The 26789-nt window shown below is 36.4% G+C and overlaps 1 protein-coding gene, 1 non-coding gene and 1 pseudogene across 4 annotated transcripts in view; 1 reads left to right on the top strand and 2 right to left on the bottom strand.

Moving 5' to 3' along the window:
• Window positions 1-26789, bottom strand: part of ZNF106 (zinc finger protein 106) — a 62621-nt gene that overhangs the window by 14468 nt on the left and 21364 nt on the right. For 2 of the 3 annotated variants that reach the window (XM_063090386.1, XM_063090387.1), the window contains exons 4-14: window positions 21675-21875; window positions 16251-18437; window positions 14391-15027; window positions 13045-13114; window positions 10985-11139; window positions 10840-10900; window positions 10013-10354; window positions 7235-8012; window positions 6770-6825; window positions 5887-6032; window positions 4166-4300 (exon numbers count right to left, since the gene is read on the bottom strand). In XM_063090386.1, the coding sequence (XP_062946456.1) occupies window positions 4166-4300; window positions 5887-6032; window positions 6770-6825; window positions 7235-8012; window positions 10013-10354; window positions 10840-10900; window positions 10985-11139; window positions 13045-13114; window positions 14391-15027; window positions 16251-18437; window positions 21675-21875 (4768 nt within the window). Of the gene's footprint in view, window positions 1-4165; window positions 4301-5886; window positions 6033-6769; window positions 6826-7234; window positions 8013-10012; window positions 10355-10839; window positions 10901-10984; window positions 11140-13044; window positions 13115-14390; window positions 15028-16250; window positions 18438-21674; window positions 21876-26647; window positions 26686-26789 lie in introns of those variants that run through there. The other variant, XM_063090388.1, reaches the window with a different exon arrangement.
• LOC134371723 (GPI-anchor transamidase-like) lies at window positions 22845-24619 on the top strand (annotated as a pseudogene).
• Window positions 25573-25645, bottom strand: TRNAV-GAC (transfer RNA valine (anticodon GAC)). The gene has a single exon. It is a non-coding gene; the product is annotated as a tRNA-Val (tRNA).

Here is a 26789-nt window from a genome sequence, read left to right as displayed (position 1 = left end):
TACAGATGTTAAAATCAAGATGGTTATAAACAGGTAGGATAGGATAAGATGAGAGAAGCTGTGGGCTGCCAAATCCTTTGATCTCCTTCTCCCAACCTTCTTTTGTACCTAAAAGAGTCTGGCTCTTAAATCATTCAATTTACCCCCATAAGAACCCTAATGTAAAGTTTATTTAATAATAATGGATCAACATAGGTTCATAATTATAACAAATGTACCACACTAAAGTAAGATGTTAGTAACAGGAGACACTGTAAGAGCGTGCGTGCGTGCGTGTGTATGTAGGGGGTATGGGAACCACCTGTATGTTCTGCTCAATTCTTCTGTAAACCTAACACTGCCATAAAAATAAAGGCTATAAAAAATTTCCCCACATAAAATTACAAATGTGAATGTCACATATGAAACTGTAAAATACATAAAAAGACAGTAAATGTGCCCAAATATTAAGATTTATGTTGCCTCTGGTTAACCCATGTGAAATCTCTTGCAACCTAATAGGGGAAATTGAACACTATAGTTACAGAAAAAGAACAAACTACTGGTAAATGCTATATAGATGAATTTCAGACATTTTGGTGAGCTAAAGCTAGACATGAGAGAACACAATATAGTTTATATGAAGGTCAAGCACAGACAAAAGTAATCTATAACAACAGTAGTCAGAATAGTTATTATCTTTAGAGGGGGTTGGTGACTGAGAAGGCTCATGAGGGAAACTTCAGGGGTTTGAAAATGGTCTATATTTTGACCTTGGTGTTAGTTACACAAAACATACCTATGTAAAAATTCTTTAAGCTGTACACTTAAAATCCGTGAACTTCACTGCATGAAGTTATACCTCAATTTCAAAAAATGGTTATGAAACCTTTTTCACCAATATACAGTCCACACTATGCCAAATACTACATGTTAGAACTCTTAAAAATACTGAAAATCTTTAAAAATTTTTGCTTTTATAAGTAAAAATAGTACTATATTTTTGTTTTAATTTGCATTTACCAGCAAGACTATTATTTTCAAATTTATATTTACTCTTTTTAAGGAAATTGTTTTTTTCCGATATATGTATAGAAATTTAAAGGTGTACGGTCCTTACAACATATATTAACCCTATGTTTGTCCTATCCTATGTTACAACTATTTTTCCCTGTTTTTTGTATAAGACTATTTCTTGCCAAAACATGCTTACAATCCTGTTACAGCTTTATTGAAATATAATTTCCATATAATAAAATTTGCCCATGTTAAAGATACACTTAGTTAAGTTTCAATAATGTATACAGTCATGCAACTGCTGCCACAATTAACTTTCAGAACATTTCCACCACCCCCAAAAGTTATCTTGTACCTTCTTTTGGTCAATTCCTACCACCACCCCAGGCAACCACAATAGTTTTGCCTTTTCCAGAATTCCATAAAATGAGAACATACAGTATATAGTCTTTTAAAGGTGGTTTCTTTCACCTAGAATGTTTTTGAGATTCACCATGTTGCTATGTGTATCAAAGTTTTGTTGCTTTTTCTTTTCTTTTTTTTTTTTTGGTGCAAGGATTGGAAGGTTTATTCAGATAACCGGCACCTAGGTGATGACCAGGCTAAAATTATCCCAACCCAATGCCTGTTCTGGGGTTTATAAAAGGGAAGAGGCAGGAAGATGAGGTAAGGGTCTTTGCGAATAAGGGGGAGTCTAAGGAGGGCAAGCACTGGGATCAGCAAATGGTCTCAGTCAGACGTCAGGGTCCCATGATGGATTGGGAACTTCGGCATCACAGAGTCTGCAGTCAGCTTCAAGCCCTTGATGCCATCTCGGGGTTGGAGTCCTTACCTCAGTTTGGGAGGCTGGGAAATCCAAAGTTCAAGAAACACATTTGGTGAAGGTCTTGGTGGTGGTAACAGTGAGGCAAGAATCTCACTTGGCAGAATGGCCTTTTATTCCTTTTCATTGCTAGTATTATTCCACTTTTGACATACATTTATTTTTATATACATTTTATTTGTCCATTTACCAGTAGATAGATATATATATGTCATTTTTTTCCTATAATGAGTACTATTGCTGTCAAGAGTTTCCTTCTTTCATTCTGGATATTGATAACTTTTATGTTCTCTCTTTTTTGATCAATTTACCTAAAGGTTTATCTAATTTATTCGTTCAAAGAACTAGCTTCTGGTTTCATTGATTTCCCCCTACTGTTTGTCAGTTTTATATATTGTTGCTTTCCATTCTACTCTTTATTATTTCCTTCCTTCTGCTTATTTTGTGTTTAGCTTTCTCTTCTTTTTCTAGCTTCTTAGATTTTAAACCTTTCTTCTTTTCTAATATAAGCATTTAAAACCACATATTCCCCTCTCAGAAATGCTTTAGTTGGATCCTACAAATGAAATGATGTATTTTCATTTAGTTCAAAATATTTTCCAATTTCCATTGTGATTTCTTCTTTAAACCACAGTAATTTAGAAGTATGTTATTTCATCTCCCTATATTTGGGGATTTCTAATTAAATGCTGTTGTGGTTGGAGAACATATTCTGTATGATTTCAGTCCTTTTAAATTGATTGACACTTATTTAATGACCCAGCATATGGTCTGTCCAGATGAATCTTCCATGTGCACTTTAAAAGTATGTGTATTCTGTTTTCAGCGGAGATTAGATCTTGTTTGTCAATTGTGTTATCCAGTTATTCTATATCCTTAATGATTTTCTATTTAGTAGTTCATCAATGATTGAGATAGTGTTGTAGACATCTCCAACTATAATTGTGACTCTTTCTGCTATACTGATTCACCATGATAAAAGAATAAAATTCTCTAGTAGTATTCCTTGTCTTAAAGTCTATTTGCCTGATATTAGCATAATCATTCCAGCTCTTTCTGTTACTATTTGCATGGTTTATCTTTTTTCATTCTTTTACTTTCAACCTATTATGTCTTTGAATTTAAAGTGTCTCTTATAGATAGCAAAGATTTTCATGTTACTTCTGTATCTAGTCAATCTCTGCCTTTTGGTTTTAGTGTTAGTTCTTTCACAGTTCATACGATTATTAAATATAATTAGACTTAGGTCTGTAATTTGTTATCTGCTTTCTATTTGTCTCACTTTTATTCACCTATTCCTCCTTCTACCTTGTCTTATGCTAAGAAAACATTTTTGGGGCCGGCCAGTTAGGTCACGTGGGAGAGCGTGGTGGTGCTGATAACACCAAGGTCAACGATTTGGATTGCTGAACTGGCCAGCTGCCAAAAAAACACAATTTTTTAGCATGCCATTTTAATTCCTCAATTGACTTTTAAAACTTTATTTCTTTGCATTATTCTTTTAGCAATTGCTCTAGGGCAGTCTTTCACAAAGCAGCATCAGCATCACATGATAAATTGTTAAGAAATATAAATTCTTGAGCTCTATCCCAAACCTACTAAATCAAAAACTCTGGGAGTGGAGTCCAGTAATGTGTTCGAACAAGCTCTTCAGGTGAATCTGATGCATGCTAAACTTGTGGACCAGTAGTACTCTGGGGATTACATCTTTAAACAATCTAGTTCAAGTTAATACTTATTACCAGTAAAAAATATAAAAACCTTGTATTAGTACAACTCCATTCCCTTCCCCTCCTTTATGTTCCTGTTATCATATATATTCCATCTATATATGTTATAAACCTAATGATATAATGTTGTAAATTTTACTTCATATGGTATATCTTTTAAAGAAATTAAGAAAATACGTATATAATTTTTAATGCAATTTTCTCTCATTTCTTTCAATGCATTTAGGTTTAACAAACTCAGAGGAGATATCCACTTCTAATTCTGCAGGTTTAAAAAATTTAAACATTTTATTCTTTATTCTATCTAGGATTAATTTTGGCATATGATATAATAAAAATAAAAATTAAGAGTAATACATATAGAAAAGACCAAGAGAGGAATATCATTAATAGTGGGAAATAAAAAATCACTGGTGGAGAGACAGCAAATGCAGATTATGTCTAAGTCTCATATCTACCTAAGGTTATACCAGTGTGCTAAAATATGTTCAGAAGCAAAAAAGAGGCAGTCAGCTGGGAAGAATGAAGCATCTGCCATAGTGTCTCCACTGTGCACAGTAAATACAGCCAATAGCAGCTCAATATTACCACTCTTGATTTCTCTGGACCCACCTACCTTAACATTATAGCAGCGAATGGTGTGATCACTGGAACCAGTGTAAAGGGTAGCATTCTTTCCACAGGTTTGAGTAACCAGCAGGCTGTTCACTTTGGAGGTATGGCCCTCAAAGATGCCAATACATTTCCGACTCTAAAGTCAAGCACAAATCAGATCATTATTTGTAGGACAGAGAAAGATAACACACTTCCTCAACAAAAAGATGCTACAACTTTCAGTTCACTGCTGTATCCTTATAGTACACGGTACACAAAAGGTGTTCAGTAAATACTTGACTGAATATCCAGCAGTCACATATACTGAGGTACCTGCAAGTATACATTAGCTGAGCCATACCAAAAAATATTTAGGGTAATTCACTATAATATAGATCAGAATTTTAATTAATTCCTAAGGCAAGGTTCTCCAACATATGGACCGAGGACCTAGCAAATCCAAACTGTAGCTAATTACCCAGAAAAACTGTGCATTTGATCAGTAGCTTGTGAGAATGCTCCACAGTCTTTAAAAGCATGTCAGGTGCTATCACAGGTCCTAGTAGTCCAGGTGTGGTTTCATAAGGTAACATGCTAAATGTTATCTCTGTGCACATACTGACATCTATTTAAGAATGTACACACATACACACACACACACACACACACACATCTTGCAATTCAGAGTTAAACCCAAACTCCTAGATATTACACTCATACTTCCTGGTATCATTGCTTGCTTCCTTCAGTCATTCCCTGTTACTCCTCATATCATTAAGCTAAAGCAACCTACATACCTGCTGTCTATAGCAAACACATTTTCCTGGTCCATCACCTAACTTTTTTTCACTCACTTCAACAATTTTTAAATACTTTTTTGGTGTTTGTTCAGACAACATAGTGTTCTTAAGGTTTCTTGACTATCATTGTTGATAAACAGAATTAGTTTGACATATATCAAATTCAAAACTCAAAAGTTTATTCTTTTGAGAATAATGAGCATCAGATTATACTAAGTATAAGGTAGTGGGAAAGTGATGCTCAGTTTAATAACTTGGATTCTGTACTTAATCAATCGTCAGGGAAAATGCTTCCTCTAATACTTTCCCAATATTCATTCCATCTCTCCTCTATTATGTCGCAGCTATGCAAATGACCCCATCACTAACACTAGGGGTGGGAATCTGACCAGCCCAAGCCTACTGGTGTAATCCTACCCTCCTTTGCCTCAGATGATTGTTCAGAGAGTAAAGAATGGGACCCTTTTCTGGTGGTGGTAAGTAAAAGAAATGCCAGTGGCTGCTGACATCTATCTTGTGAGGAGGAGAGAAACTAGATTTTAGAAAGAAGTGATACCAGAGAAGGCAAAGTAGAGAAACAGAAAGAAATTAAGTCCCCAGTGACCCTGCTGAGCTGCTAGATTAACTGCATCTAAAGTCAGTTGAAAGCCGACCTCTACCTGTGGATAGCCAATAAATTCCCCTTATTAAGAAAGTATGAGTTGGGGCCGACCCCGTGGCTCACTCGGGAGAGTGCGGCGCTGGGAGCGCCGAGGCCGCGGGTTCGGATCCTTTATAGGGATGGCCGGTGCGCTCACTGGCTGAGCGTGGTGCGGCACCGCGACACCAAGCCAAGGGTTCCGATCCCCTTACCGGTCACACACACACACACACACAAAAAAAGTATGTGTTGGATTTTATCAAACCTGCAACCAAAAACATTCAGAATGTTACATCAACTTACCACCAGATTATAAACTCGGACAGTTTTATCTGCTGAACAGGTATATAGTAAGTTTCCAAATATCTGAATTGCATTCACTGCAGCTTGGTGCCCCTCAAAGCTGCCTTCTGTAGGCTCATCATCATCTCCGGGCTCTGAAGATATTTCTGAAAACCAAGAATAGGTTTCACAGACATGTCTGCCAGAATCTGAAAAGACACTCAAAAATCAAACCATTACACAATATGATGGTTCTTTAAAAAGTTCATGGAAAAATAGAATTGAAAGTAATACAAATTTTTCCATGAACTTTTTGAAGTACCCTTATATAGTGGTCCCTGAAGTAAACCAAAAGATCTCCTTAAAGCCTAGCTCCCCTAGCAGAATACCACGATTTTCATTAAAAATCTTCACTATGAAGGTTCCATAAGAGAAGGCAGGGAAGGCCTTTCATTTAGGAAAAGGACAGGTATTTATATAAGGAGCTTCTGAGGGATACTCAGAAAGTATACAATACCTCTCCACATCATCTATACTTGGAAGCTACTCAGTATCTCTGTATACCCTGTTTCCCCTGCTTCAAAATGGTTATTTCCTTGAGTAAGGCATTATTCTTTAAGCAGTTCTTTTTCAAAGCAAAAAATCCCTGGAGACAATGAAACCTTAATACTAATTAGTTGAACTTATGGATAAGGGAGCCAGATAAGAGAGGTGTGAGTAAGAAACTGAAAAGGCCAGGATTTGAGGATTTAGGTGGATACCAGAACTGCTGATCAATGCAATCCTCTTGGTAATAACCACCCCTCTTTCTACAAACATATTTAAGCAAATTTAAACCCTGCCTTTAATATTTACAAGCCTTTTTTTCTGTGGCTAATTGAAATAAAACTGAACAACCAAATACCTGAAGAGTTCTTTGATCCTTTTATGGAGGAGATCACAGTCTGAGTTTCTGCCACACTACAAAATAATAGCAAAAATATTCTTAGCATCTGTGTGATCAGGACAGGTAGTAAAACTAAAAATTTCCTGACTCAAAGGATTTTTCTAAATAATGCATAAAGTAGCAATGATATGAAATCAGTTTTGCCATCTGAATTTTTTTGGAGTGTGGGGGCAGTGGGCCAGTTCGGGGATGCAAACCCTGGACCTTGGTGTTACAACACTGAGTTTTTCCATCTGAAACTTCTATATGAAGGGAAATAAAACAGTATTTTCTCAAAAGAGAAAGCAGAGAATTTCATATACATAACTCCCACTGTTTTTACATACATTTCAATTTTTAAACAAATTTTGATTCATAACCAAAAGTTATCAACCAAGAAGATTGGTGAAAGTTGGTCTGACTGGACCAATATGACATCCTTACCTTACGGGGATGCCATCCTTATAGTGAGTGCCAATTTCACTGGTAGAGCTTACTTCATCACAACCAGAACGAGAAGTTTCTAGTGGGTTTTGCTCTGTGGAATTCCAAATATCTTTTTTAGATGGGCTGTCTGGTTTCTCTTCTCCAGATTCAGAAGAATCAATGGCTACTACTTCTAACTGAGGATTAGGAATTTCTAGGACTTCCAGAGACGAGTCACTGTCTGGCTCATCTCTGACATTCTCTTGCTCCCGACCAGTTCTGCTATCTTCCCAGGTGGAGGTTGTTACATTCCCCCCTTTAGTTAACTTTCCAGTTTTTACTTTCCTTACAGGTTTAGTAAATACATCCTGTTCAGTATCACTATTCTCAGGAACATGGGCAGCCCGTAGACTTTTCTTCTTTCTAAGTTTCTTCTTTTTCTTGTTTCCCCTAGTTTCAGCTGATGTTAGTGTGGATTCTGCCTGTTGCTCAGGCTGGTCAGTTGGAGAGTGGGGTTCTTTCTCCAAAGGGGTTTCTGATGCAAAAGACGATCTCAGAAAAGAACTGGTACAGGTTTCAGACTCACTATTGCCTTTGGTTGGCTCTTCACCTTCTTTATTTATGCTAGGAAGGCCAGTTGACTGGGAAGAGGAAGAGTTTTCTCTGTTTCTGGCATTTCCTTGCCCCACAGAAAACTTCAGTTCTTGCCTAGGCTCGGGGATATTTTCTGTTAGCTCTGATAAGGACAATGTTGCAGTGATGAGTGGATAAACTGGACAACTATCACTGATCTCTCCTAAATTGAGAAGAAAAAAAAAAATCACTGCATCTTTGTCTGCTGTGTACAGTCACAAACTACAAATTATCACTGATTGAACCTCTACCAAATATTATTTCAATATGTTCACAAAACTATGACTGTTATAGCTATTATCCTACCCCTCAATTTCCCATAATGTATACATATTCCTGTTACCGCACTTACTACCTTTTGCATTGCATTATTCTCACAAATAACATGCATGTCTTATTCCCCACAAAAGCTCCTTGTGGGCAGGAATTGTTCCCATAGATCTTTTTTCTTGTTTTAAATGTCTATCTATTTAACACTGTGTTTTATTCTTAATAGACACTTAAATATCTACTTAGCTAAAGTGCTTTCACTTTTACTTCTTAGAAGTTTTCGTTATACATTGTACCCACACCCATCCAATTTAACAACACAATAGTAATTAAAAAGTCAGCTGAGTTAAAAACGTCCATTTTCTTTACTTAGTTATTTCATGTTTAGGAATTTAAACTGATGAAATAATCACAGGTGTTCTCAAAGACATATATATATATATATATATATATATATATATATATATATATATATATATATACACATACACACACAATGTGGTGTTATACAGAATACAAAAAAAGGTGGGAAAAACTAAATATTCAAAGGAAATTATATAAATTACTGTATATCCAGATTACACAACTATTCAAATATCATTCAACTAGTAAAATTTTAAAAATTTGGAATGAATTATTTTTATTACACAGGAAAAAGATATTAAGTATGATAACATCTTTTTTAAGTGAAAAAAGTAAAATCTTTTTTTAAGTGAAAAAAGTCAGATTATAATAGACTAGGATTTCTCCTTTGTACAAAGTCTACACATAAAGACAAACACATGATTTAGGAAAGACTGAAATAATGTATAACAAAATAACATATCTACATTTTTATAGTCTCCCAACTTTTTACAATGAACACAACTTAATTTTACAATCTGAAAAAGAAATCTAGGGCTGCCCAGTTAGTTCAGTTGGTTAGAGCATGGTGCTGCTAACACCAAGGTCCAGGGTTCGATCCCTGTACCCTTAAGCTGCCAAAAAAAGAAAAAGAAATCTAATAAAAGCTATTTTTATTTTAAAAACCAGCTTAAAAACTCACTATGAGGCTTCATTCTATTTTTTTTAATCCTGAATACTATCCACATGAAAGTAATTTAAAATTCAATATGAAAGAATATACATTTGATACCAATATCTAGATTAGTATTGCGACAGAATACTGGTAGCAAAATCTAGGGTAATTCTTCAGACTTTTTGTTTCTGCTCAATAGACCACACAATGCTAGTTTGTTTGTTTGACTTATTTCAATACAGCATCATTGTGGTTATGCAAATTTCCAATAGGATTTTTGAATAGCTTAGAAGTTAAGTCTCAAATGCTAACCAGGTGAGTGTTATTTTATGAAAAGAGGAAAAATCCTGGCTATTTCTCAAAACCTTCCAAGCTCCTAATAGATGATTCTAAACCCCAGAGCCCTCTGCCTTGCATCATGGCCACCTGCCTCGCAAACTTGTATTAATCCTGTCTTCTATTTGAGATGATCAAGACAGTTAAGTGCTGAGAAATTCAGAGGCTATACCTTAACTAGAAAATTAGCTGAGAAAACTCATGAGATAACCAAAGTTACCTTCAACTTTCGTTATTTCAGTTATCTCACGAAAATCAAATTCTGCCCCTATACTTTTAGGATAAATGGAATCTTTTAGGTGTTAATACAAAGTCAACTCAGCAACCCTAGATTAGAGAAAATTAGGGAAAGTTACTGATATTTAAATTACATTCTCTGAAATATTTTAAAATAATTCTCCTGTATAAAGGGAATTTCAATGAAAAATTAATTTTAATAACTTTAGTTTTAATGGGCAAGTATGGCTTTACATCACTGATATAATACTGCCCTAGTCCCACTACAGGGATGGCCTTAACCCAGAGAAAAGCTTACATACTATTAGCTTGCAGTAATTCCTTGGACCCATTGAAAGTAGAGCCTGGTGACACAGAATTCACATTCTCATCTTGTTCAGGAGACATGGGCTCTTGTTTAATCTGAACCGATAGGTCTGGAGCAGGGACACTGCCAGGGGCTTGGAAAGTAGGAGATGTGGTTACTTGGAGAGGGGTTCCAGTGGATGATGGAGACATGTGGGAAGATGGAGGATCCAGAAAAACTGGGAAAAAAGGAGTAGGCAGCAGTGTGGCATCAGCAGATGTTTGAGATATACTGTTCCTTTGTTCTTGTGTGAGGCTACAGGGAATCTGGTCTGGGTGCTCAGAAGGTTCGTATGTTTCTAGAATGAAAAACATACATACATACAAACTCAAAAAGGTTATCTGAAAAGTCACTCTTTTCTGAGCCAATTTGTATTTTTAAAGACTAGAAGAGAATTTTAAATTAATAAATACATTAGTATCGTCTCTAATTCTTCAAAATAGAATGTCATATAACCTATACAACCACTGAGGAACAAATAGAATAGGCATCAACATTCCAATTTTTCAAATTTTAAGTGACTTGGCCAAGGTACTAATGGAAGAGCCACATTTGAACTCAGGTCATTTGATTCCTAACCCAAAGCTCTTTCCATAACATACTGTCTCTGTTGCTAAACATTTTGGGGTGTACAGCCTGCAGGCTTTTCTATAGTAGGAGGAAACCAAGGAGACATTAGAGAAATCATACGACCTTTTCATGAGTACTTTTCATTCCCCTCTACAGAGAACAAAAAAGTAATAAGCTATAGTGGGTCCAATTCATCAGATGCCCTCTGAATACCTTGTAATCCCTGTAGAATCTGTATTCTATGGGTCCTCAGTGCACTCATCTCCATAGTTATCTAAAAATAAAGTATTTTGTTAAGCACTTTGAAATCTCACTTCAGAAGTGATTCATTTTCATTAAACCTTCCATATGCTGTTACCTGCTGCCTGAGCATAAGTAGCCTCTGAACTTCAACATAAGCTGTCTGAAGTGCTGCACGCGCTTGCAGAAGGTTGTTATCCATGCATTGCAATGATTTACTTAGTTCTTCCTCTCTTAAAGAAATATTCAGTAGCTGGTCAACCTGAGAACGTTCTGCCAAAAGAAACCATAAGGCTCAGTTTAACACTGAAGACTTCCCTTTAATAATACAGCTCCTCAGAAGATTAAACTATACCAATTATTTAGGATGAGCCTTTATGGTTTCAAAAAGGTCACTGAAGACTCATAAATCTCACAAAACATGTAGTCAAGCCTAACTATATCAAAGATAGAAACCAAAAGTGAGAACTGGTAAGATGGAGAAGTCTCACAGTACCACCACATCACACTGTCTTACCTAATCGCTATCTTCCACCACCACCTTTCCAGGTGAAATCTCTGTCCCGGGTAAATCAACTGTTCTAGATTTCAATTCCCATTCTTCCTTTATCTGCCACCTTCTTCACACAGGGCTTTTGCTCAGATAGGGACCTAGACCTAAACTACTTGCACTCTCCTCCCAATCCGTATTTTTTCCAGTCTGTTAGTTAATTTAAAATAGTTCTCTTTATCAGAGAAGGCTTCTTGAAGAAAATATAGCTTTAAAATAGTACGTCTAACTTACTTTAAATAAAATCTACTACTTTTTATCATCTATTTTTTCTAAGTAATAGACTTAATTTTTATGGCAGTTTTAGGTTTACAAAGAAATTAAGCAGAAAGTACAGATAGTTCCCATACGTGCCCCCCATGTTTCTATTACTGACATGTTACATTAGTGTGGTACATTTGGTACAGTTATGAACCAATGCTTATCTATTATTATTATCTCAATTTTATATTAAGGTTCCCTCTTTGGATTGTATGGGTTTTGCCAAATGTATAATGTAAATGTATATAAATGTACAATGTCATATATTCAACATTACAGTATCATACAGAATAGTTTAGCTGCCCTAAAAATCCTGTGTTCCACCTATCATCCCTTCTTCTCTCCTCCCAAAATGAAATCCTGGCAACCACTGATTTTTCCCTCTATTACCTCATACACTTATGTTATGCACATTCAAAATCCTCTCTTTTAGCTAAATGAAAGTATGCAATAATTGTTGTCAATTGTTGTAAATTGACTGTAATTATAGTCACCCTACACTGCTATCAATCACTAGATATTATTCCTCTGTCTCGCTGTAATTTTGTACCCGTTAATCAACCTCTCACTATGCCCCCTCCACCCTACCCTTTCCAGCCTCTGGTAACCACCATTCTACTCTCTATTTCTCTGTGATCAACTTTCTTAGATTTCACATACGAGTGAGAACATGTGGTATTTCTCTTTCTGTTCCTGGTTTACTTCACTTAACATAATGTCCTCCAAGCTGTATTTATCATCTTTATGTCTGTCTCTTTCCTATTCGATATGCCAAGACCTCTCCACTATACTCCAGACCCACACTTCCAACTATCAACTATGATCTCTCTACCGAGGTATCTCAAAGGCCCTTTAAATCAAAGAATCCAAATGAGAACTCACTATCTTTCTTTACCCTCAACCTGCTCCTCTTATGGAGTTTCTTAACTCTACAAATGGTACCAACATCCAGCTGGATGCTGAAACCAGAAAATGGGGTTGCCCTTGACTTCTCCCTTACCCATCACATCCACTTACCCAGAGCTCATCCAATCACTTCTTGCTGAGCCCTTACACTGGAACTGGGTTACAGTTATTGGAAAGCAAGAGTCATAGAAGCATAGTGAGGGAGCAACGCTAACTTCTCTTCTTAGTTCACACTAGAAAAGCAACCGAGATGCCTTAAAGACAGAAAGTGAGGGAAATGGCTTTAAATGACCAAAAGGAACAAAACTTTCACTAAATGGCCTATTCCCTTTCATCCCACTGAAAAGGCCCAGTGAGATTTTCTGGCTTTACATTGTCCAAGAGATATATTAACTTTAGCTTACAGGTCTATGAATTGCTATAAGAACAAATTCTTTCTACCAGAATATTGTACACCATACCTTTCTTTCCTTTAATTTTCCTTCTTTTATTTTTTCTCTCAAGACTTGGGAGTTCAGGAGAGGATCCATCCTGGGGTGATAAAGAAAACTGAATGATACTAAATATGTAATAGCTATTACTCAAAATGGAAAAAAAGAACCAATACTAAGATAGTCATACATTATTCTTCACTATTGCTACCATCTCCAACAAGGTAGTTGGAGTCTTATGCACATGGTACAAACTCAAATATCAGTTGAATGAATGTATCTGATAAAAAAAAAAGAAAAAAGAAATAAAATAAAATAACAAAGGTCAAATGCCTTCACAGCATTCTAGAGGTGTAAAGCCCACAGAGTTTAGGCAAAGTACTTCGCCTTGGTGAAGTAAGGCAAAGATAGAAGCATGGGCAATGCCAGTAATACATACATCTGATTTCATCTTGGCATAGTTTCTACTTTAAATTTCAGCAAGAAAACCTTTACAACAAAGAGCTAAACAGACTATGAGACAAGCCCCGAGATGTTAGCTTTGTCTTAAGACAATCTTCCAGGATAATGTGTTTCAAAGCATCCAACAACACCCACTACACAGTGTCTAGCTCAAAGGAGCAGAATTAGAATTTAAAGCAGGTCTAAAACCCACGCCCTTAACTACTGTTTATTATCTCAGTATTAAAGGAAAAGCCCATTTTCTCACAGTGCTGGATTCCAGACTATATATCCACCAGCAACTCTTTCTTTTCAGAAAGGGATCCTGAGAGGAGTAAGCAATATTAGTGGCAGAAATGCCAGAAGAGCAGAAGTGGTGTCAGTGAAGGAATAGATTCTTAAAGCGCCAGGCTGGGTAACTGAAGAACAATAGAGTTACACAGACTAAAAATATTTCTATACTATACCCATATATATGCACTCTAAAAGTATTAAGACCACTTTAGTGTTATTAAGCCCAGCAGTTCTGAATCCAAAAATCATTCATGCCCTACAAATACAACAGTAGAAGGCCTTTCTTTAGTAGCAGTACGGAATGTATCTATGAAAACAGATTAAGTTACAGCTGAAGATGTGACTTATCCTTGGTCAGGTGACACAAAGAATCACTGGCTTGAAGACTAGTTTTAGAGATGACTTCATATTTTCCTAGTACTGTACTTTTATATTAGATTACATCTAATTTAGTTGAACTACTCAGTGAAAGAAACCAGAAGGATGAAAGCAAGAATAAATAAGAGCCTCAAAATTCTCTTCCAGAGAGGAGAGAACCACAACCCCAGACACCCAAGAAAAATTAAACAGTTAAACCTTTCTTATAAACAACCAATTGACATATGAGATATTCTACAAAAAGCACAGAGATTCATACTCACTCCAGTGGCTCTTCGTTTCTTTCTAATACTCTGGCCATCATTTTGTTCAGCACCAGAGGTACAGCTACTATCTGTGGCTGCATCTGCTAAACTGGAGATTGCAGGGACTGAGGATGCATTTGATGATAGAGAGTTTCTTTCTCCATTACTTTCCTGGGCATTCTGATTTTCTGAAGGTGGTGCAGATCTTTCCTGGCTGTTCAGGTCTTTTGCCAAATGCATCAAAGGTATTATGTGGTCAGAGGGTAATTGTGTACTATGTCGCCTTTGGGTAGCAACATTTTCAGCCCTTTCACCTGTTCTGAGGGTCGCAGCCAGAGGTGTCGCCTCATGTTTAAGGCTCACAGTTGTTTTTACATTATGTGAAGACTTCACTGAGTTACTACTAGGTGAAACAATCTGCTGGGGCTCATTTTCTTTGCCTGTACCTTCCTCACTGAAGAAGCTATACACAGAAGGAGCCCTATCCATGATCACGCTGCTCTCAGAAAGGCTTCGTTTTCTTGCCAACCCAGGGGATGAGGAAATGGAAACACCTTCCCAATGGAATCCTTCTAGATTGGGCAGATCAGGTTCCCCATCCAAATCCAAGACCTCTTGTTCATTTTGAACCAGTGGCACCATTTCTATGCCAAACCTTAAGGAACAAAGGAAAAAAAAAAAAAAAAAAGAACATAAATCAGACATGATTGGGGAAAGGGTACCATTTAATATTCCATGCTCTGTCAGGCACTGAGGTTACAGAAAATAATAAGATGGTTCCTGCCCTTAAGGAGCTCACAGTCTACTGTGATCTACTAAGTGATCCACATGAATAGTAAATATATTATAAATATTGCGATGTGACCAGCACTAAATTTTTATACAGCTATTAGAATACATTTGAGGAAGTAAAAATTGAAGGTTTTATGTCATATGGCACTCTAAACATATAATAATAAATACATGATTTTTTTTTTTTTTTTTTTTTGTCTTTTTCGTGACCGGTACTCAGCCAGTGAGTGCACCGGCCATTCCTATATAGGATCCGAACCCGCGGCGGGAGCGTCACCGTGCTCCCAGCGCCGCACTCTCCCGAGTGCGCCACGGGCTCGGCCCTAAATACATGATTTTTAAAACCAAGCAAACAAAAAAACGTTTATTGAACGTTCACAATTGCCAGGCACTATGTTAGGAGCTTTACTCAAAGTATGGGAAAGGAAAAGGGGGCAAAGTAAATCCACTGTTTCAACAAGGACAGAATATACCCCCTAAACCTAAAGGGCTATATAATGCAGCAGAATTATGATTTTCCAAGTAGCAAACCTATCTGAACACTGCTTTACCAGTGAGAAAAGTCTGGTACCCAACATAAGATGAATAGCCAAAATATTATAAAAGTGCTTAAGAGAAAGCATTTTATGATCATAAATATAATGACTAGAATACATATAGAGAGGTAACTAACTATAGGTTCTAAGTAAAAAGTAATGGGAATAGTTTTGCTTAAAAATTGTACCACTCATTCCAAAATTAAGATCTAGAAAAAGGTACAGTTTTACAGACTTTTTTTTATGCTGTCACGTTCTAGCCCCTATAAACCAAAGCGATGGATTTCTGATGATTTTTTTCTATGTCCGCATCTTGTTTCTCAGAAGTAGGTGTGCTTCCATTTTAACATGCATTCTCTGCTAGGAAACACTTTATTCCATTTGTCATAGAGTAGTAGTCATTGTTTGATATAAAATTAGACATCTACAATGGATATTTTTGGCAAACATTTAATTAAATGGAACAAGTAGAATTCTCTTGACCAGGGTCAAAGGGTAACTTTAAAAGAAAGCAAGGAAGAAAAAACATATACTGAAAAGAGGCACACACCTGGGTAAGCCTTTGCCCAGCTCTTGCTTTTTCTTGGTTACTTGCTGAATAACCTGTTCCCAGTTGACATTTCTCCGAGATGCATTTAGAATCTGCCGTAGGGTTGGCTTGAGCCCAGATTCTTTCTCTGTCTCACTCTTTCGGTGACCGCTAATATTGCGAATGCGGCGAGCACTATTGAGGTTTGGCTCAGGAAGGTGTGCTCCAGTTTTGCTCTTCAAACTAATGTGCCGGGTTAGATCTCTCTGGAGTGAGGCAGGAAAGCCAAGCTTACTTAGTTCAGGCAGGAGAGGTCCCAAGGGCTGACCAATATCACTTTTTTGAAGGTCTGCATCCAAACTAGTACTCCCAAAGCCTTCTGTTTCATAAGATATATGAGATTTAACATGGTCATCAACCTGTGCATCTTCTAGAGCAGTTTTCAAGTCTAGCAATAAGCTGGGATGTGGACTGGCTGCAGATGTCATTTGTAACTCGGACTCTTTCTGGTGAACTGTGGAATTACATGGGGAAGTGGATTGTTTTCTTGATGTATTCAGGACATGGTCATCCCCCTCTTTCTCATCAGCAGTATGAGTGCTGCAGGACAAAACTTCTGTAGTTGCAGAACTCAGGGTTCCAATTTTTGCTCCATGCTTTTCTGTGTCAGATGTCTCTCCATCACTTTCATCTTCTAACGCATGCACTTGAAACTCAATCTTCAAAGATCCTTTTTCAGATTCTTCTACATTCCTACTTGCTTTTGCATAGTTCCTGGTCCTTTTAGAAGTGCTAAGAAGTGGACTTTGCAACGACTCATGACACTGTAGCAGCTCTTCAGCCTTCCGTAATGTGCTGTTCAAATTACCATCAGGTTCCTTTTGAGTGCCAAATGTACTTTTATCCCCTTTTAAAACACGAGGACATGAACTACGCAATTTGGAGATGTAAGTAGAACCATGGTTATCGTCCAAAGTGGGTTTGTTCAAGGGATTTGAATGTTCTCCAGGACAAAAAGAATTAGTTTTGGTGTTTTTTGAGAGATTCTTTGAATCTTGCTTTTGAGGAACTGATTTAGTGGCTGGAATTGCAAGGAGTGAAGATTTCGACGATGGCATCTTACTTGAGTTATACTCTTGGTCGGATTTCTCTGCAGTGGGGCAATCTCTCACCACCTCATAGAAAGTAGTACAATCAGAAGTGGCTTTGTGATTAAGAGATCCAGAATGTATTTCTTTCTGTGTTTTCAACATTGGGGAATTATTTGTTTCCTCAGTTTGGGGTTCTTGTGTTCCTGTGGCTGTCAAGCTAAAATCAAACAAAGTCTTATCTATCATTTCTGACTTGTTACCAGTCAGCTCTTTCAATCCTGATTGCAAATCCAGAGTCTTCTGGGAAGGGTAAGGAGTCCAGCGACGGGGCTTTTCCCTTGCTACATTGCCATTCTTTCCACTAATTTTGGGAGCTGCACTGTCTGTTTGTTTTGTGGTTTGGCTTTCCAGTTGCTCAAAATTGAAGTCAAGTAAGCCTTCTGAAGGAAATTTATCACTTGTAAATCCTTCAGAAGGACCTCTATATGTGGCAACTGTACCAACTTTGTCATTTTCCTGTCGTGTCCAACTATATCTTTTTTGATTGTATTTGCCTGACTTATTAGATTTCTTGTTCCATAGCATAGTCATGTCTTCCATTTGACAGTTAGAATTTCTGTTTCTGCCTGGTTGAAATTTGTCTCCGGGGCCACTGTAATTCCAACTATTTGTACTACGTACACTGGATTTCCAGTTTCCGTTACTGTTGTTCATATGCCAACTGGAAAAGCCACCTGTCCCTTCAGAATGCCAACTGGAATTCCTTCCTGTACCATTATGATTCCAATCTACCGTTCCATTATTTGAATGCCAACCACCTCCAGAATTAGTATGGTTGTGAAACCAAGTTGAGGAGCCTCCGGCAACACCCTTATGCCACCCGGAACATCCTCTTGATCCACCACTATTCCTTAAAGAATGTGGAAAGCCATTTTTTCTAGTATTATTAAAGCCATCTTTTTCCCATTTCCAATCCCGCTGTGGAGGCCCACGATGATGCCATGCTGGCTGACTGTAACTCTCTCTGTCTTGGTAAGGGATTCGATCTTCTCGTCTCCATTGCGGTCGCCTGTCATCAGAGTTTATTTCTTGGCTGCTATTGGAAGGTTCATCTTGTCTAGAAGAAAAAGGTTTTTTATTAGTGATTTAAAGCAATTCATATGCTTCTTTTAAACACATAACTCACCAAACTTCCCCTCTACCACTCCTCTCCTGTTACTCAGAGTATGCAAAAGAGTATTTTTATTTCTAATAGTGGGTGCTGTCATATTTTTAAATGATATAATTTAACAAATTTCTCAGTTGATTAACTTAAATATCAAATAATATATCCCCTATCATCGCAGAAATATAAAAAATTTGACACATTTATGCTATCCTTCCTTTCTTGATCCTGTTTTTCTTGGCATGTTCTAGGATTCTGTTCCTTTTATCCAATCATTATTTATAATAATAATTATTATTATTAAATAATAATTTCAAAATAAGGACAATTATATTTTGTAGCTATGGTTAGTTATCATAGTTAATACAATTTTATGTTCAGCTGTCCTTAATATCATGATTTCTCCAGTTGTAGGTTCTTTCTGAAAAACCCATTTCTTAATCTATTTTAAATGGTAAGATTACACTTTGCATGGTTACTTTCATTAATAAACACTTTATCAAGTACACATGACTGTTACTGGTACAAGATAAACTTTCATGTATAGTCCCTGCTCATGAAGGGCTTAAAACTTAGCTGAGGAAAGTAACGTCATAAACAGGAGTAAAATAGCACAAACCAAATAGTAGTATCCACAATAAATGCTATAAGGAGTTCCATGAGCTAGAGGTTTTTATAAAGAAGCTACAGCTGTTTGAACTATTCATGTTAGATAAAAAGTCTGTAGAAATGTGAATAAATTTAAGGAAAGACCATAGCAATAGGTATAAAACCATCTTCCTCTACAAACTGCTTATTCTGTGCCTAGCACATGGTAGGTGCTCAAAATATTGAGTAATTAGTTAAAATTTACTAAGTTCCTACTGTCAGAATTTAATTCTATGCACTTTATATAGATCATTTCATTTAATTTTCACAATCCTGAGGCAAGCATTCTTAATCCTATTTTTTAATGAGAAAACTGAGGATTAGAAAAGTCAAATAACTTGCCTAGTGTAAGAAGGCAGAAAGTGGTAGAGCAAAAGGGGCTAGCTGGTTAGCTCAGTTGGTTAGAGCCCAGCCTTATAACACGAAGGTTACAGGTACAGATCCCTGTACTTGCCACCCACCCCTGCCACCCCCACCCCCCAAAAAAGTTTAAAAAGTGATAGAGCAGAGATTTGAACATTGGCAATCTGACTCCAGAGTCTATACTCCTAACCAGTAGGCCTTGACAGAATGAAAATGCCACAGTTGTGTTCCTTCCTCTGAACCTGACTTAAATCTTAAATTCAGTACAGATTTTAATTGGCTTTAAAAGCTTTTAACGTCTACAATATTTTGGTCAAGAATTTCTTCCTTTTTCACAAGATAGAATTATAAGTTAATTTACCTAAAAGTTCAAACATTCACTTATGTTATAAATTACAACCAATTCTAAACATGAGACCCTAAGTCCCCAAGAAATGTATTACTAAGAAATGTGTTACTACATACACTAGAAGGATTTTTTTTAATTAACCAAAACTTAACCAAATTAATCAAATTGCTTTTATATTTTGTTTCTAATCACTATGTAACCTTGCAAGGGGACCACTAGCTCAGCTATACTAATATGATCAGAAATGGGAGGAGAATTGGAAGATAAATCACACACAAAGTACAATTCCTAGATCATCAATTGGCTAGAGCAAGGTGATAATAGCTAAACTCACAGCCCAGAAAGAACATTTTCATTAGAAATCTCATGAAGGAAAAAAGAAAAAAGATCTGATGAAGAAATAAGCAGATGATTTTATAAATAGGTCACCAAGGAGGCATATCAGAAGACTCAAAGAATAGTAACTACAATATGAATGTCAAATCTACTGAGAAGCTCTTTTACCCTCTGATTTAATATTTAATCATTTACACAGATAAGCCAATGGCATCAGTGTGTGAGAATGAAACAGAAGTTAGTCTCCTAAAGGCTCCAACTCCCTAAAAGAAGAGCAAGACTAAACTACAGCTATATTAAAAGTAATGAGAATGTCATATGAAGGACTAAGCAACTGTACAATGTAAGAAACACGTTGCTATTGACATTTTAAGACTAAGAAAGTCTTAGTCTTCAGGGACTTATTCAAAAACCTTTTAAAATATATAGAGTGAAAACGACTTCCTGGGCCGGCCTGTGGCTCACTCGGTAGAGTGCGGTGCTTATAACACTAAGGCCACGGGTTCAGATCCCATATAGGGATGGCCGGTTCGCTCACTGGCTGAGCGTGGTGCTGACAACACCAAGTCAAGAGTTAAGATCCCCTTACCGGTTATCCTTTAAAAAATAAAAAAGGACTTCCTTTTTCCATTCAAGCCACTAACTAAAAAAAGAGGTGCAGACCAGGTATAACTAGTATTCACAAAGGATGTTTAAAATTTTATTTCAGAATTTGAAGTGCTTCTCATCATATCATAGGACTTGAAAACTTATCCCACCTCATAAGTGGTTCATTCTTTTACTAATATCTGAAAATTACTACATCATTACTTAAACTCTTTAGATCACAAATCAGAAGGTAAAAACACAAACACCCAATACCTGAATGTATATAGATATAAAATTATGCAGCGCAAGCTAGAAAACTTATATTACTCAAATGGTCTTGACACTGTCAAATTCAAAATATAAATTTATTCAGTAAATACTTACAGAAGCACTTAGAGTGAACTGAGCACTGTGGTAGTCATTGGGGATTCAAAGATAGAGATTAATCAAATTTGGCAGAAGCACCATGTTAATTCATGTCAGGAAAAAATTTTTTTCCTAAGGAATGTTATTTTGGCAGTGAGAAAGATTATATAATTTATTCAATGAAGCTTGTACTCTGTTGCCTTTCCACTAGGAAATCTGAATTCCAAATAAAAACAATCTTTGGATACCAATAAAAACAGTTCTAAACATACCTGTAGTTCCCAACATGGTAAAAATTTCAGATATATAGCTGTAATTAGCTTATGTAGGGACAATATTGGGTTTGTTATTTTTTTAAGCAGATAGTACAGTAGTTCAAAAAAGCATTCCATTGTCTTTTTCTTCATGAGACAGCAACCTCAAGCTAAACTTTATAACTAAGTTTAAATGTTATAGGCTGAAAAATACAAAAATGTAAAATGTATTCTCTGTTATGTTCTGTTACAGATAGCTTTTTTAAAAGTTAAATCATTACTTACCGACTTTGTTCTTTCCTTTGTTTTATTAACTGAATAAGGTCCTTGTCAAAATAATCTTCTTCCTCTTCCTCTCCCTTTCCATCATCTTCTCTTTCCTGGGCATCAACATTATCTTTGTGCAACTGGCCAGAAATGTGCTTTGCATATGCGGAAAGACCCACTTCTGTGACCCCGCACACTCGGCACTCATGACTACTGTCCCTAGGGAAAGAGGGAGATGAGGGACATTCAATTCTCCCCACTGGCATGGCACACTCAGCAAATCTATTATAGTTTCCTCTGAAAGACACTGCACAGTTTGGCGCAGTGAAAAATTAGTGCTAATCAATTTCAATGCTCCTTTCATCACTTTTAATAAGTTTGTTCATAAGTTACTTTTGAAATGAATTTAAGATTCTTTTCCAGCAATCAAGAGGCAACACACTTCAGGTTAACGTAGTTTAGGAGGAGAAATCTTCTTGAATTGCTGTACTTAAAATCTTGCCAGAGGAAACATGGTGAAAGGGGAGGCAGGGCAGGGGGCTCAGAGCAAACAGAAGTTGCTCTGGAGCACACCCATGGTGCCAGCTGCACTCACAAAGCCTGGTGACAGTGCTTACATTTAATCTCTGGCTCTTGAGCTTTCTTCCAGTGAAAGTAAAGGGGTGGAGAAAAGAGCAGACAGTGCAGCCAATCCCAACTGGGTAACTAAATCGGAACAGCTGAAGCTCTGCCCGGAATGTGAAGATTCCGGACCCCAGGTCAAACGATAGGAGTAGTCCAGGCAAACTTTTTTGGTCTGGATGATACATGTGATCTACATTCTGCTTCAGAAGGGCTTATTTTAAAGGGAATGGAAAGCATTTCAGTTGTAGGAAGTTAACAGCTGTGCTAGGCAAATGTTTTTTCTCAAGTTTCAGAAAATGCTACAGTTCAGAGAGAAGCAAACCAGGTTTTCTGTTTTTAAACCAGGTTTTTAGTTAAACTGGGCAGACTGGTTTTGTCTTTTTTTTTTCTTTTACTTTATACACTTAATTGTAAATCCCATACTTGACCAGTTTTAAGAAGCTAAAGTCTTGAATCAATGTCCAGACTATAACAGATCATTAATTTAACTACTTCTGAGCTTCCTGAAATTCCTTGATTGAATCAGCTGCCTACGTAGCCATTTATGAGAAACATCTGAACACCATGGCTGCAGGACAGCAGTATCCAATTCAATAATCCAAATTGGCTTAACTCTATATCATGTGCCCTGGGTTTATACTAGTGATATTTTTGTACTTCCTATGACAATCTATTAAAAAAACAAACAACAAAAAAACCCATAAAAAGACTTGCTGTCTTTGCCCAGCCAGACAGAAACACACATGCACCTCTGCTCCACCTTTCCTTCACATATACCTAAGACACGAGCAGAATTTATATCAACTAACCACAAGAGAAACTCAAAACTGAGCATCTCATTTACTAGAAGATGATTTCTATTACAGATCATCTGAACATTCATTCAAAAAATAATCTTATTGAGCAACTACTAAATTCCAGCTGCCATGATAAGTAGATGGTCACTGTTGTCTAGGATGACAAAGTATAAACACTGAAACAATGCCCAGTAAATTTAAAAAAACAACCACACTGTTTTAAGAATCGTGAACAGAAACACGGCCGTCACCTACTGCCTCAGCCAGGCTGCGACTGCTCTGGCAGTGTTGCTGCTCTTGTCTTTCAGAAGCTTGGCCACTAGTCACATCGAGATGGAGAAATGGAGACACAGACAAGCTACTTTCCTCAGTTTACACAGCTAGTAAGCATGAGCCCAGATATGAACCCAGGCATTCTGATTGTTCTGGTAATTAATACAGTTTGGGAGCAGATCTACGGATCAAGCAGAACAATTTTTTAGAAGTGGTCATACAGACAACTGGACTGCTTTGGTGTGTAAATTCCAATTCTGGTTTAATTATCAACATGTTGCAAATATTCTTTCTGTTAACAGAAGTGTCAAGAGGCTAGGTATTCCTGATAGTCATATTGTCTTAATGCTTACAGATGATATGGCAAGCAATCTTAGAAATCCCAAACTAGCTACAGTGTTTAATTACAAGAATATGTAATTAATTGTGCATGGAGATGATGTGGAAGCGGATTACAGAAGCTATGAGGTAACTGTGGAGAATTTCTTACGGATATTAACTGGGAGGATCCCACCTAGTACTCCTCAGTCAAAACGTCTTCTTTCTGATGATAGAAGCGATATTCTTATTTATATGACAGGATATGGTGGAAATGGTTCCCTGATATTTCAAGATTCTTAAGAAATTACCAACATAGAACTTACAGATTCTTTTAAACAAACGTGGCAGAAAAGATGCTACAAGCTACTCTTTATTACTGATACTTGTCAAGGAGCATCCATGTATGAGTGATTTTATTCATCTAACATGATGGCTCTAGCTAGTAGCCTCTTGCATCAACCTGATCCTGCAAGTGGAGTCCATCTTATGGATAGATACTTATGGATAGACATTTTATGTCTTGGAGTTTTTGGAAGAAATTAATCTGGCCAGCCAAACTAATGTGAATGACCTTTTTCAGGTATGTCCCAAAACTCTGTGTGTGTCTACTCCTGGACGTTGCACTGATCTTTTTCAGAGTAATACTACAAATGTCTTGATAAAAGTTTCTTTGGAAGTGTACAGAAAGTGGAAATTACAACAAAGTCTATTACTTTGCAACAAGATTCAGAAATCATGGAAAGCAACTATAAGGAAGACCGGATGGATGCAGAATTAATGGAACCTCTGAAATATGCTGAACAACTTCCTGTAGCTCATATAATACACCAGAAATCAAAGCTGAAAAACTGGCATCCTTCTGGGGGCTTTATTCTGGGATTATGGGCACTCGTTATCATGGTTTTCTTCAAAACTTATAGAATCAAGCACATGAAATTCATTTTTTAGACTGGATGAGGTATGAAGAAGAAAACCTAGAAGACTACAACCTTAGATACAAATTAACGTCATTATGTATTTTTAAAAATACGTTGCTCTTGTGTGAATTAGAAAAAAGTATAAGGAAACCAAAAAAAAGAGGGGGGGGATCATAAACACCTTGGAAAAATGGAGAAAATTTACAAGTTTTCACTTTTTGGACTTTGTAACCACAAATGCTGACATTTTAAAGATTCATTTTAATGAGCACTGATCAGAGTCCTTAAAAAAATCAACATCTGATTACCCTGAAATCAATATTCTAATTCCATCTAATCCTGCAAGTACTTAAATACATTATTTTCTCTTAAGGTTTAACTGTACTTACTACATTTATATACTTAAAGAGGAAATAATCCTCAATTTTCTCCAGGTACAGGAATAGCCATACTCCTCTCAAACAATTATATTGATGGTAGCTCATTCAAAGTGAACATTAACTCGTAACAGAAAACAAGGTGTTCACAGCAACACAGAAGTTAAAAATATACAAATACAAATCTATCCACAATGAGCAGCATCAGAAGTATCTGAAGACAATAACAAACCTAGAATACCTAATTTACACCATAATAAAAATTGGAATCCACTGAATTTTCCAGTTAGAATTTTTTTTTTTCTCCAAACTCTCAAAAACTGTGGAAAATGCTTAAGTCCATTTTTCTACCTAAAAAGTTATAGGAATGCTAAACTGTAATATTGCAATACCAGGGACATCATTCTATTATGGGACTTTAATACAATTTCTAAAAGATATTTTAAAATAAAATCTTTGATTTTTACACTTATTTCTTTTTTTTCTTGCCTTCTCACTGTGTCCTTGATTTTTACCCTTATTTCTAAAATGCAGAATGCGTAAAATTCTAGAATTTTTCCCATGTTCAAACCATCAAAAATCCTTTTTTTTTTTTTTTTTTAAAAGATGACCGGTAAGGGGATCTTAACCCTTGGCTTGGTGTTGTCAGCACCATGCTCTCCCAATTGAGCTAACCGGCCATCCCTATATGGGATCCGAACCTGTGGCCTTGGTGTTATCAGCACCACACTCTCCCGAGTGAGCCACTGGCCGGCCCTCAAAATTCCTCTCTTTAAAGACACAACTGGAAGGTCACAAAGGCTTTTTAAAATATGAAGGAATATAGTATAAAGTAGACAGAATTTAACTCTGTCAAAAATAAACATCCATAATCATAAACCCAGACACTTTGCAACCTTCAAAGCACAAGCATATTACTTCACAGACATTCAAACACAGATTTTTTTTAAAAACATTTTTCTTTCCTTGTGAAAAAGAATATAACCATAGTTTCAAAGTTATTTAATAGGGAAACACATCAGAGATCCTGCCCAGAAGGGCAGAAGCAATAAGTGCAACATAAAAGTTAACACTAAAAATGATTTATTAAAAAGACAGAAATTCCCAACGTTTTTCTTATAAATGAAGTCTAGTTTTAAAAAAAAAGAGAAAAGAATTTTACAAGAAACTTCGAAGACAGATAATCCATATTTACTTAGAGAAAAAAAAAAAAAACAGGGTAGACAACCACATCTTCTGAAAATTTAAATTGTCTGGAGGTAACCATATTACTTCTGTTCTATATACAACAGTCAGTCATGCTTTCATCAGTGGTGTTTGGGAAATCACGTTTTAAAAGTTAATAGCAAAGTCAATAATATTTTAATGATGGTACTTTTCAATTCTTTATCAATAATCAGTTAAGATACTACTTTGTGTAAATACATAAAATAATTATGGAGAAAATGTACTGCTTTGCTTCTTGGCTAATAAAGGCAATAATTTTTCTCCGGGTGTTTAAAGAAGGGCCCAAATTAGTTTCATCCTGTTACCACACAATTTCCCCTCATGTGTGAAAGGCAAAGACCTAAGATATTCTCTGCATAGCTTTTATTAAGCTCGCTGTAACTACACCACAACAGCTGCTTGATAAATAAAGGTTTGTGCCTTTTTAGTACCATCTATGTGGAAAAATTACTTACAGCCCACACATCTGAACAAGCATATTAGGAAAAAATCAGGAAATGCTCCAGATGTCCACAACTGTGAACCAAACAGGACCAGTTACTTCTCATTCAAGCTTGCATTCAAAACCTAAAAAATACATGCTTTACAGTTCTTAAT

This window comes from Cynocephalus volans, chromosome 3, assembly GCF_027409185.1.
Source record: "Cynocephalus volans isolate mCynVol1 chromosome 3, mCynVol1.pri, whole genome shotgun sequence".
In the NCBI taxonomy this organism is placed as follows: Eukaryota; Metazoa; Chordata; class Mammalia; order Dermoptera; family Cynocephalidae; genus Cynocephalus; species Cynocephalus volans.
This window is presented reverse-complemented; position numbering and strand designations above follow the sequence as displayed.